We start from the raw sequence: 13,150 nt of genomic DNA on the forward strand, positions 1-13,150 counted from the left end.
GCATCCTCCTCAATATGAAAACATTATGAAGCTGTCTAGCAGATCTTGCAGAGGAGTTCTGATTTGTTTTACCAGACAAACAGGATCAAAGTGTAGGATTTAATATCTGTTTTACACTCCGAAGCAGAAGATGGCGGTAATGCAACAAACGCCCTGGTTGCCAACTGCCTATCAAAACCAAAGCAGAAGCTCCTGCCAATCGTAGCAAAGCCACAGATGTAAGGAGGCGGGATTGGGCATCTGTGCCTGAGAGGCTAATCTCAGGGCAGCAACCTCCCACGTAACCCAGATGAACGCGGCTAGCTAGCATGGAGGCGGCCGGCTAATGAAGGTAACTGTCAACCAAAGACAAATACAGCAGCTACAAGAGATTTTAGCGGCGGTAAGTGACAACAATATAGCGCCGTGTGTCTCCGTAGATGTCCGGTGACAGCTGACTGCTTTGTCTGACTGTGTCTCAGGTCTGCGGTCGGTCGTCATGCTGTAGCGTTGACTGGTCGGTGTCCTCCAGTTGCAGCAACAATGTTGCCCTCAGCCTGCCCCTTGGTGAGGTCTGCGGTCAGGCTGCTGCCACGGCGTACCTGGAGTCCAGGTGAGCCCAGCGCCGTCTCGTTTTGTCGCCATGTAATTAAATAAAGTTTGAAGGAAGTTGCACTTCACTTGAGTTTTCAATGTTCTGTTCCCTCATACTTCTACTCCACTATATAATATTAAGCCATTACCCTCTTACGTGTATTTGACAGATACTAGGTAGTATTCAGAGCAAGATTTGACACAAAATGCACAATGGAAGCTTGTAAAATACAGTTTAGTGTTAGTCATCAAGTCAAATTGTATGTGGATACCCTAAAATAACAAATGACAGTGTGTCTCAGGGTCTGTACAATACACAAAACTCTCTGTCCTTCTGTCCTTGATCCTCAATTCAAAGTAAAAGCGTCCCCCAGAAAGCCCCTTTATTATCTTGGACACAAATGAAACCCCAGGAACTGTAACAGAGGAAGGATTCCTCTCTGCATGAGATGTCGTGTGCAGAATAGACCAACAAAATCACAGTAGATATATTATTATACACAAATGATAACATTTCTGAGGTTTCCAGAGGAAAGGGGTATGGTAGGTAAGGGTCCTATAGCCAGCTGACTTCTTTTTTGACTGGGCATAGACAGGAGCCCTGTATTCTGAGAGCGTAGTTGCTGAGATAGAATATAAGGTATAATGACATCAGGCAGATATGAAGGGGCAAGTCCGTTTAGTTTATTGTAAGACACCAGAATCACCTTTAAGTCTCTACTTTGTCATTTGAACATGATTGGCTGCCTTTATAGGCAGTGGCAGTGTATTCCATAACTGAATCATTTGGTGAAATTTTGAGAAAAATAGGGCCAAGAACAGAGCCCTGAGGTACTCCATATTTTACATATGTATCTGTCCTTGACTAAAAAAAAAGTTCCAAAAAATTTGGTGAGACAACATTTTCTTTTTCCACTAGTAGCACTGTTGCTGACTTACTGAAATTTCTTACTGAAACACATTTATATTTTTTCCATCTATCCATCATTCAACTGTATTACTGATACATCCTTCAGTAGTATGTAGAGAATTTACAGGAATAACAATGTTAACAATGTTATTTTAATGGAAAAAGGCACAAGGTGAAGTTGTGCTTTTAAGAAAAAAACTAAAAAAAAGAAGTAAAGTAGTGCTTTTTAAAACTGACATCAAATAATGAATCTGCAAATCTAAACATAAGATATGTGGTCAGTCCATTAGTGTCATTACAGAACAACAAAATAAGTAAAGAAGGAACTAGGAACATGTCATACATTTCACAAAGCAACATCAGAAGAACATGTCTGTTAATTCCATCTCTTTATAGGTATTATTATGTATTCGACACTAAAACAGGAACCTGACATTTAAAGATGGAACACTGTCTCTGAAAATGGTCGCAAAGGTCGACTAAATGGTCACAGTCTGGAGCACTGTTATCGATGCTGACATCGTCTACAATATTGCTGAAGCTTGTGTTGGTCGTGGTGTGTGCCTTGGTTCCCTTTTTTACAGCTTAAACTGGAGATTCCTGACCTTGTGACCCTTTTAAAGTAGTGTCTAGTTTGGGACCATGTCATGTTTCAGTTCTCTGTGAGTTGTTATTCGTTCAGTTAAAGAGATATTTCCCCTGTAAACATCTCCAGTGGTTTCCTTAATCAACTATTCAAGGCCCAAATAGGTCATGTGCTTTTACTGTAATAAGATTTTTAATTCAGGGCTTGGTCTTGTTATGGACTATTTTTACTCTGGTCTGTCTGGCACTTTTATTTTCATAGTTTAGTTTAGACAATTGCAGACTTCCCATTTTTAGAGTATATGGTTAACATGCAGCCTATTAATGTATTTCTGTGACCGAACAAGAACCTCATAAACATTAAAAGGAATCCTCATTTCCCTGATCAGTTGCATAATACAGGGGGGACAGGCAGCCTTCCACCTAATGAGGATTTATTGTCAGGCTAACATAATAAGCTAGTGCTTTAGCACTCAGCTAATATAAAATAATGCTATTACACGTTAAAGGTACACAAAATATTGCCATGAGTGGGTATGGGTCTGTCGTTTTTTTCTTTACAGATATATGAAAACAATTTAGGTATTTACATCCAGAAATTGGTCTGAATGTCCTGCCCAGTTGGCATTTCTGTACTGCAATTCCTTGTCACTTATCAGTCAACACATACACTGCGGCAATATTGATGAATCTGTGATAAGCTAAAATTGTCCAGCTATGAAGCTCTACTCTGCAAAACATCCTTTGACTACAGATGAAACAGAATTAATGTTTAGAACAACTGCATGCAGCATCGTGAGTGCCCAGTTCAAGAGTCTTTGCCGTCTGTTTTGTGTTGCTGTCTGTAGGATGTGTCTGGTGCCTGTGCAGAAACATTTCTGTGAAACCAGGAGGTCTGAAACCTAAGGCCGTTCCACCACGGTACCTGGGCCAGCCCAGCCCTTTTACTCATCCACACCTCATCAAGCATGGTAAGTATTGTTTACAGTGGAATTCTGGAGAATTACACTTGGGAAAACCTGTGATGTCTAGTCGTTACATGCTTTACACCACAAGGAGACAAACAGTTGTGTAAGTGTAGGTGATGAGCTGTTGTTTAACACTAAGACACCCCATATCTGATCTCTGTTACTCAGGTGAGGTGACCCCAGGCATTAGCCAGACAGAGTACGAGCTCCGCAGACACAGACTGGCCTCCCTTATCGAGGCTCAGGCAGACAGGCTGGGACCCTCTGCCTCCTCCGGCACCCATATGGTCATTGTTTTGTCCCATCCAACCCGCTACATGACCAATGACATCCCCTATCCCTTCCACCAGAACCAGGTGTGTGTTTGATCTTAAACTGCATTTCTTTAGTTCAAAGTCTTCAGTTTAATCTGCTTGTGCCTTTTTGAGTGTATCTGGCATCTAATGACATATTTTATTGAATAATAACAGTTTAAAACACCTTATCTACACACAAGGGAAGGGAATGTGAAGAAGCAAATGTCAGGCATAAAGGTGTACATCATTACGTGTGACTCTACTCTTACTTGCAGTCTTATGTTGGTAATTTATTGTTTATTTATCAGCCAATTAACCTTTAGCCAAACGTTCCCCAGGATTTCCTCTACCTCAGTGGGATCCTAGAGCCTGACAGTGCCTTGGTCCTTTACGGGAAAGGGCGACCAGACCAGGCCATCTTGTTTGTCCCACGCAGAGACCCAGGGAGAGAGCTGTGGGACGGGCCCCGGTCAGGGAAGGATGGGGCGGCTGCTTTGACCGGCATAGAGAGGGTTCATAGCACAGAAGAACTGGGTATTGTGCTCAAGAGCCTTAAAGGTGGGTGGATGGGAGTGTGAGGATGTATGAACATGTCTTCACAGAACTAAACTTGCCTGATTTGTCACTGAGCAGGGTGTTTTGTTGCTTAATTTTTATAGCCTAAGTTGACTCTCTCTTCAGCCCCACCCCTTTTAGTGGCTGTTGTTATGCCTGTCAAGATTTCTGTTCATAAATACAGGTTACAGTGATGACAGTTGCAGATTTACTGCAGTAGTTTTTTTTTTTTAAACTTTGACACAGAAGTAAACAAAAGCCGGCTTCTCACTTCTAGCCCACAACCCCGGATTATGTCGGCTGAAATACTACTGTTGCCAGCAGATCAGCTGTAGCTAGCTAGAGTAAGCTAATGCAAAGGCTAAAACTGAAATGTCCATCTTCAGCTGAGTTTTTGATGTTTCCAGTGTATTTGCTTAACCCTGTACATTGCAGCTACATGACGTAGGTAATGCTGAAAGACTGAAGCTAAAGCTATATATCCAAGGCAAAGCGCCAGAATCCCATCAAGAGCAGCATTGTCTGTGTAATTGTTGTGTAGAGCTACTTTTTTGTAAAAATACTTAATTGGCACATGGATTAAACATGCAGTACATTTAAGTGAAAATGAACAAAAAGAAAAAGCTGCCATTTTCCAATATTTTCCATTCCCCTTCCTAGACCCCCTTTCCTTGAAACAGAGCTGTTACAAGTAATCTAAGCAACTCTGAGACCCAGCTAGTTATGCATAAACTGAAATAAATAAGTAGGAAAAAAGTATACACACATACATACAGATATTAATATAACATGTGCAGATACACAAGCATATAAAATGGTTTAAAAAATTGTGGCTCTCATGCTATTACCCTGGATTGTTAAAGGCCCAAAACCTGAGATATGTTAAGTGTGCACGACATGCTCATTATAGCATACGTAGGGCCCTCATATGCTTAAGGCACCAGTCTTATAGAGTGGCAGTGTGGCAGACGGGGCAAGGGCTGCACCCAATGCGGGCAAACCAAGCACATTTCCTCGTTATGAGATCCCATTGGGGGGGAGCGAGTCTACATATTTAATCAATGGTATCCATTGGGAGTAAAATCTGTCAGAGGAACCTCTCAGAGTTAACTGGATCCACCCCCCCACCGGCGCTCCCCCCAATTTTAGGAAAGATGGGACATTGAGCAGCCAAGATTTGAAGGAGGGTGGCAGGGCAGGCTTCCATAAAAGGAGAATTTTCCTGCAGGCAATAAGAGAAGCTGGTTTGGGTAGCTGTCATGTTAATTTCATCTGGTGGACTACCAAAGATGGCTACAAGAAGAGATGGAAGGAAAGAAAGAAAGAAAAATTTCAAGTAATAATGGAGCTAGTTTGCATGAAAACTTGTGAAATTCCACGAGGTACTCGTTGGGGCCCGGTGCATGTAAGGCTACTTTGACCAGTATTGCAGTACTACATTATAAATCGAAATGTTATTTTCTCTGACACAAAATATGGGATAGTTTTACTAGGCCAAGCAACACAGTTTAGATCTGGGCTTTGATCTGAGTATTTTCACTTACTTCATTTTCACTTACACAGTTTTGACAACCTCAAGTTGCTGAAGTGTTAACTCCCCCAAAGCAAATAAAGAACAGGACAGAACACTGGACTAATCTGATATATGAGCATCTTCCTTCAGACGTGGGTTTTCTGGTCCAGAAGGGTGTAGTATGAAGCAAGCTTGACATAGCCAGGCTTTCTTTGCGTTGACTGGCTTGACAAAATGTAAAATCAGAAATCAGAAATAGAGGGTCAGTTGCAGTGTCTTTGTTAGCCCAGGTTGTCGTCTTCAGGCTCTGTGCACATTCCCATAAAAGGGGGCATTAGCATGTCATTTGAGTCCACTTTTGCACAAAATGGACCGATTGGTTGCCCCCTCCTTCAGTCAAGAGGAATGGGTCGTTATAATGAAGGATACAAGGAAATCACTTTGGTTGTTGGCCAAATTGAGGTGAAATGAATGATTATTATTGTTGAATATTATCTGTGATAGATACGAACAGACTAATCAGTTTTGTAATCTGTTCTATTAGCTGCAATACCAGCAGTGTAAAAAGGATTGGGAGAGCATAAACTCTTTTAGTACATGGATGTTGTGTTGTATTTGTTATTCGTTATTTTCTGCATCATCAACTGAATGCATGAAGGATCCTGTGGCAACCCGATGCATACCGTTTGCACTGCTGATGCTTCAAGACTTTGTTCTGCGGCATCACTAAAGAATGTCTCTAAAAGTTCGCATATCTAATGTTTTACCTCAGCTGTGAATCGGTATCACTCACAGAGAATATTGCCAAGAAAAGAATTAGTGAAATAGTGGCACTTTTACAGCTGATTTCAACTTTAACCCTGAACATAACCTCCTGAGGTTAGATGTACAGCATGAGTTACCATGGCGATCAAGACATTTTGTGACATTGAAAACTCTGGCTTCAGGCTCGACATACCTCGATCACACTCCTGTGTTTTCTAACCTGTAAACTCAAAAAATAAAGTTGCTGTGAGCTAGCTACCTGGGCATGTGAATGTTTGCAACTTTAGTTATGAAAGACAAATGGATTGTTTAATTGTTTCATCAATACCATACACTTTTGCTCTTTTGGTTTTAGAAAACCTTAAAAAAAAAAGCCAATAACCCTCTAAACTATTTAAATGCCAGTTATCTTTCTTACTACAGCCACAAGGACACCACTTCAACAGGTGGAGAACAGGCCTGATGTGCCGACTTGCAGCAGCTAAGCTGACATTTCACTGCTAACTAATTAGGACCTTAACTAAACCTTAACTTAAATAATTTTCTACTCTGATCCTCTTTCAGGCTCTCTGCTGTGGTACGATAGTTCTCAGCCCGCCCACCCTCGGCTCCACCAGGCTCATGTGTGTCCCGTGGTGGAGGCGGGGCTGAAGCCACGTTCTCTGAGGCCCCTCATACACACTCTCAGGGCCCTCAAGAGCTCAGCAGAGGTGGCGCTCATGCAAGAAGCGGGTCACATCACAGCACAGGTTGGCGTTTATGTGTCAGTGTCATAATAATTTACAATTACTAGTAAATTCCTTCAGGAATGGCAAGATTTACATTTTTTTTTATTTTAGTATTGTTATTTAGTGTCTCTTTACCACCTCTTCCAACACACTGTAGGGGTTGTTGGATGTTCAGTGTATGTGCTCCAACTCAAATCCTTCGTCTTTCAGGCTTTTCGTAGGACGATGGCTCTTTCTCAAGGAGATGTGGATGAAGCTGTGCTCTTTGCTAAGGTACCTGAAAATCTTTGATGACCTCTCTGTGACTCTTCACTGCCTCTCTGTCATGTATGGCCTGTTAATAATCTTCATGTCTTTTATTGATCAGGCTCTTTAATGTAATTACTGCGGTGTCATCTATTGATTAGTCAGTCAGTGCAGAATGGGCTATTGCTCATTAGGAGTGGATAAGACTGACAAATTAACTGAAATGATTGTATGAATATTTTCAACAGAAACAACACATTAAGTGCAGTATTGACAACTGCTAATTAAGAAATATTCATTCATTATTACAGTATAGAAACAAAAGCTGAGTAGGTAGCTGTTGTATTGGAACAGCTGTATTACTGTATCACCAGTCAGTTTATCAAAATTATTATATTTTTTATTTACACCGGGAAAAACCAATAATTTAGTTTTAGCTTTAGAAGGCTATCTTGTCAGTTTTCTCACCAGCAAGCTTTAGCTTGATAAAGCTGTTTTTTAGCTGCTTGTTTGGCTGTTTTCTCTTTGGCAGAAGAGCTATTTTCACAGAAATGACCAAATCCTGACCAAATATGTCATTTCTACATTTTGCTTTGTTGGACAGTAAAGATGACAGCAGTCATGAAGCTTGCTGTCCTTTTTCAAGTTTCTTTTTTTATTCCAGTTTGATTTTGAGAATCGGATCCATGGCGCCAACTTCCTGGCCTATCCCCCTGTTGTTGCTGGAGGGAATCGAGCCAATACTCTGCACTACATAAACAACAATCAGATTATCAAGGTAAAGGCGCAATGAACATTCACAATGAGCATTCTGAAAACAAGTACATGTGCATATAAAGTAATGATTGGGCAGCTTAAATAACTCGTACATTTTCCCCTTTTTTCTCTCTTCCATCAGGATGGTGAAATGGTGCTGCTTGATGGTGGTTGTGAATACTTTGGTTATGTGAGTGATATCACTCGAACATGGCCAGTGAATGGGAGGTAAGAGTGACAAAATAATCTTGGCAGTAAATTATACCGCTCAACAACAAAAAACTGTTGATAAATAATATTCGGCTAAAGGTTTGGGGTTGAAACTAGAGCTGATTATTGTACATCTTCCCTTCTTACAATTCCAAATCTGTTTGGCATCACAGTCAACAGAAGTTTACCACTACAGGACACAACAACACTGCAGTATGTCCTTTAAATTGAATGGAAATGTGGTTCTGAGGATTATTATGTTTATAATGCTGACTCCACCTCTTTCCCGCCAGATTCAGCCCTGCTCAGGCTGAGCTGTATGAAGCCGTCCTGGAGGTCCAGCGCTCCTGTTTGTCAATGTGTTCCCCAGGTGTCAGTCTCGATCACATCTACAGTACCATGCTGGCTCTGTTGGGACGGCAGCTCAGACGACTAGGCATCGTCAAAGCCAGTACCAGTGATGCTGATGTTCTAAAGGTAATAGTTAGAGAAATAAGAGAAGAATGGATTCCGGCGGGTAGATCATTCCAGTACTTTATCATTGAGGATCAATTTTGTGAAAACATATAAGCAGCTCTCGGCTTTTTGCAAAATTTATATTTGCAAATAACTTACTGTACAAGAAATTTACGTTTCAAGCATCCAACCCAAGATCATATTTCACTCTGCAAATAATGTAGAACAAAAATGTTGTGTATTTCTGCTCACAGACTCACACAAACATGCAGAATTGGGTATTTTAATATAGCTAATGCACATTTAAGTCTTGCCCTACTGTCTAATATCAATCAACCACACCTGAGGGAGACATGATCAGATTATTACTGTTATCATCAGTGGGGCATTGAATTTAAACATTTTTTTTGTGCAGTTGATGTGCTCACCAGTGGTTTGCGGTCAGGAAATAGCCATAAGCACCTTTGGCCAACATAAATGATGGAATGACCTAATTACAGCCTCCATGAAACACAATATGCTTGTATAACTCTGCATAGTAGAGGCACTCCTTTCCTGCAGTGGTTCTTTTCAGGGAAATAAAACAAGCCAGCCAAACCAAAGCTGAAAGAAGAATTTATTCAACTGGTTTGTCTAAAAGAAAGAAAAGGGGGGGGGGAAGTGCAGTGGGTTGATAAAGGATGTTTTTTGGTGGCCAAGGATCTGTTAGTTCATGATGCACAGCAGACCGAGATATTAATTCTTCATCGGGACAAAGAATCATGAACTTCGGTACAGGTTGTTAGTCTTGTCTCGTCGACGTAGAACCATTCACCTGATCCCCTTGACCTCATCTCTCAGAACAGATGCTAATGGAGGTAGTTAAGTGTTCAGTAGAAAGTGGAGGTAGTTAATTCATACAAATTTCACATTTCTGGATTTGACAAATGAAACCCTCCACAGGAATGTCTGAGATCTGTTGTTTTACACCCATTAAGCATTGACGTGTTTTGAGTTATGGATTAAAGGACAAATCCAGCTTGTCTTACATAGCCAAGTCATTCAAAAACAGTGGTTAACACTGGTTTTAACATTACATTTGGCATTCAAAAAAAGTCAGATTTTTAACTTTTGAAAGTTGTTTTTGATTTTAACGTCACACTTCAGGATTCTTCAGTACTGTATGTTGCAACTTGGATTCACCTTTTAAAAGAATACTTTTGTTTGGGTGCTCCTAGATTCAGTTGTGCTCTGTTAAGGCAGGTGGAAAACTATCTGATGAGGCTCATTCACCACAGTAAATCCCCTTCCAATCAGTAGCACCCCTGAATTTCATGTTATTAATGTTTAGCTGACTATCCTGGGTAACCCTACCCAGGTAGACACTGGCAAACGTCCAAACAACTACTTAAAGCATTAATTTTGTTTATGCACCCAGGCTGCACGGCATTACTGCCCCCACCACGTTGGCCATTATGTGGGCATGGACGTCCACGACACTCCTGATCTCTCTCGCTCACAACCTCTACAACCAGGAATGGCCATCACCATAGAACCAGGTATAAACAAAGGGTTTCATATACCCTTTCACTATGCTGCTCTGTTAATCATGAAAATCTGGTTTAATGAATCCAAATATTACACATTATCTATGCTACATTCTCATTTACATTGCACCTTATACAGTCATAAATATTTGGACTTCAGATTTCGGCTCTGTACACCACTACAATGGATTTGAAATGAAACAATCAAGATGTGCTTTAAGTGCACACTCAGCTTTAATATGAGGGTATCAAATCATCAAATCAGGTGAACGGTGTAGGAATTACAACACATTTTTTATTTATATATTTTTCATATCGGGGCATTTTCCCTTCAGTTTTGTCTTCAGCAAGTGAAAGAGTGGATTCATGTCAGGTGACTGACTTGGCCATTGCAGAACATTCCACTTCTTTGCCTTAAAAAACTCTTTGGTTGCTTTCACAGTATGCTTCGGGTCATTGTCCATCTGCACCGTGAAGCACCGTCCAATGAGTTCTGAAGCATTTGGCTGAATATGAGCAGATAATGTTGCCGGAAACACTTAAGAATTCATCCTGCTGCTTTAGTCAGCAGTCACATCATCAATAAATATAAGAGAACCAGTTCCACTGGCAGCCATACATGCCCACGCCATTACACTACCACCACCATGCTTCACTGATGAGGTGGTATGCTTTGGATCTTGAGCAGTTCCTTCCCTTCTCCATACTCTTCTCTTTCTGTCATTCTGGTACAAGTTGATCTTTGTCTCATCTGTCCATAGGATGTTGTTCCAGAACTGCACAGGCTCTTTTAGATGTTTTTTGGCAAACTCTAATCTGGCCTTTCCTGTTTTTGAGGCTCACCAATGGTTTACACCTTGTGGTGAACCCTCTGGATTCACTCTGGTGAAGTCTTCTCTTAATTGCTGACTTTGACACAGACACGCCGACCTCCTCGAGAGTGTTCTTGATCTGGCCAACTGTTGTGAAGGTTTTTTTTTCTTGACCTGGGAAAGGACTCTTCTGTCATCCACCACACTTGTTTTCCGTGGTCTTCCGGGTCTTTTGGCGTTGCTGAGCTCACCAGTGCGTTCTTTCTTTTTAAGAATGGACCAAACAGTTGATTTGGCCACACCTAATGTTTTTGCTATCTCTCTAATGGGTTTGTTTTGATTTTCAGCGTAATGATGTCTTGCTTCACTGATAGTGACAGCTCTTTGGACTTCATATTGAGAGTTGACCTCACCAGATTCCAAACACAAATACCACACATGAAATGAACTTTAGACCTTTTATCTGCTTCTTGTGAATGATATAATGAGGGAATAACACACACCTGGCCATGGAGCAGCTGAGCAGCCAATTGTCCAATTACTTTTGGTCCCTTAAAAAGGTGGAGGGCACATATAATATGTGTTGTAATTCCTACACCGTTCACCTGATTTGGATGTAATTACCCTCAAATTAAAGCTGAGTTGTTCAATTGTTTCATTTCAAATTGTGGTGGTGTACGGAGCCGAAATGCTGAAAATTGTGTCAATGTCCAAATATTTATGGACCTGTCTGTATCTGCTTTTATAAGTTTTCTACTTTTACTGCTATTATTACAGGGTTGTACATCTGTGAGGACAATGACCAGGTCCCAAAGCGTTTCCGCGGCCTTGGCATCAGGATCGAGGATGACGTGGTGATCCAAGACAAGGGAGGCCCTCTGATTCTGTCCTCAGAAGCACCGAAGACCATCGCTGACGTAGAGCAGGCCTGTGCCCAGAGATAGGGCAGCGAGAGACAGACAAGTAACCAAGTGAGCCACAGCGTCGATGGCAGGCAGTGTGCTGGGCTTTTCAACCGGCTCCATGGTGATGACGTCGTCGGGCTCAGGACCCAGGTACATGAGAGGTGGGAGCACACTGCGAGATGCTCGTTTAAGCGAAGGCCTGAAAAATGTAGAAATCTGGTGTGGAAGATGATCGATTTTGTGGGTGCTTTTGTTGTCTGCCTGAATGCCTGAAAGAAAGCAGCACAGGTGGTTTTATATTCGTGGTCATCAACAGTTAACACTTACTACACTGCTCAGTTTTTGACACTTTCTGCGTAAGAACATCAACAGAATTCCAGAAAAGAAAACCAAACAAGCAAACATTAAGTGTGCTTCCACCCCAGTGATTAAGGAGGATGGATGGATGGATTTAGTTGCGTGTTAAGAGGTTACAGTGAAGCTCTGGAGCCCGAACACTCGTATACTACACTCTAGCTGATGTATTCTTCCTTAAAAATGTAATTACACATGAGGGCTACAGCCAAACCACATGGAGGGCAGTCCTGATAATGTACAATACATCTAGCTGGTGCTGTGATGGTGCTATCAGTGGGTGAAGTCTGATGCTGAACTTTAAATGAAAGCCAAGGAACAACAGATTCTTCTCGACTCAAGTATATGTTCAGCTGAAGGAACCTATTTGTTCCACACCATGTTTTTCACAATTACAATATAATTGTTTATTGTCGCTCAAAAAAAACGGTTTAAAGCCTACACACACACACACACACACACGTTTAATTCGTCTCATACACACTAAATTCGTCGTTCTTTCCCCTTATCAAGATAAAAATCAGGAAGGACCCGAGCCTGTCAAATCAACAAACCACCATGTAAATGCACATAAGTGATGAATACAGAGAAACCTGAAGTTATGGCCATTAGTACACCACTGTACTAAAACCGCTCAAACGCGTGTGTACTGAAGAGAGTTTGTGTGTGTGCGTGTGTGTGTGTGTGTGTGTGTGTGTGTCTGTGTGTGCGTGTGTGTGTGTGTGCGTGTCTGTGTGGGGGAATTCTGTCTTTTCAGGAGTGAAAACAATGTGATCTCTTTTAAAGTAAATTGTGTTTATATGTATTAAAAAAAGATCTCATTATTCCGTCTTTCTCAGTGAAGAAATTCTGTTTGTTTTACTCTGGTTTCTCATGACGGATGACTCGATGTGCATAATGATCATGTGCACAACAAACTACTGCCATGTATCTTACATCTGAATGTTTTCCCTTCCAGATCAGCAGTGCAGAGAAGCAATATGTTACTGAAT

The 13,150-nt window shown here is 41.3% G+C and overlaps 1 protein-coding gene across 1 annotated transcript; it reads left to right on the forward strand.

The window, feature by feature from the left end:
- Positions 1-171: 171 nt before the first annotated feature.
- xpnpep3 (X-prolyl aminopeptidase 3, mitochondrial) lies at positions 172-12,947 on the forward strand. Its single transcript, XM_070847707.1, has 12 exons — positions 172-382; positions 462-592; positions 2,917-3,039; positions 3,205-3,392; positions 3,671-3,890; positions 6,730-6,914; positions 7,104-7,166; positions 7,804-7,917; positions 8,038-8,123; positions 8,399-8,582; positions 9,979-10,099; positions 11,677-12,947. Exons 2-12 carry the CDS (start codon positions 523-525, stop codon positions 11,841-11,843), a joined length of 1,521 nt encoding a protein of 506 aa, XP_070703808.1. The 5' UTR covers positions 172-382; positions 462-522; the 3' UTR covers positions 11,844-12,947.
- The last annotated feature ends 203 nt before the right edge of the window (positions 12,948-13,150 follow it).

The sequence above is a fragment of the Pempheris klunzingeri genome, chromosome 17, assembly GCF_042242105.1.
Source record: "Pempheris klunzingeri isolate RE-2024b chromosome 17, fPemKlu1.hap1, whole genome shotgun sequence".
Classification (NCBI taxonomy): Eukaryota; Metazoa; Chordata; class Actinopteri; order Acropomatiformes; family Pempheridae; genus Pempheris; species Pempheris klunzingeri.

Bases quoted from the DNA above. Each gene is read 5' to 3' on its own strand.
- xpnpep3 (XM_070847707.1), top strand. From the start codon at position 523: ATGTTGCCCTCAGCCTGCCCCTTGGTGAGGTCTGCGGTCAGGCTGCTG. The intron at 593-2,916 runs GTGAGCCCAGCG...TGCTGTCTGTAG, and splicing joins ACGGCGTACCTGGAGTCCAG to GATGTGTCTGGTGCCTGTGC. The intron at 3,040-3,204 runs GTAAGTATTGTT...TCTGTTACTCAG, and splicing joins TCCACACCTCATCAAGCATG to GTGAGGTGACCCCAGGCATT.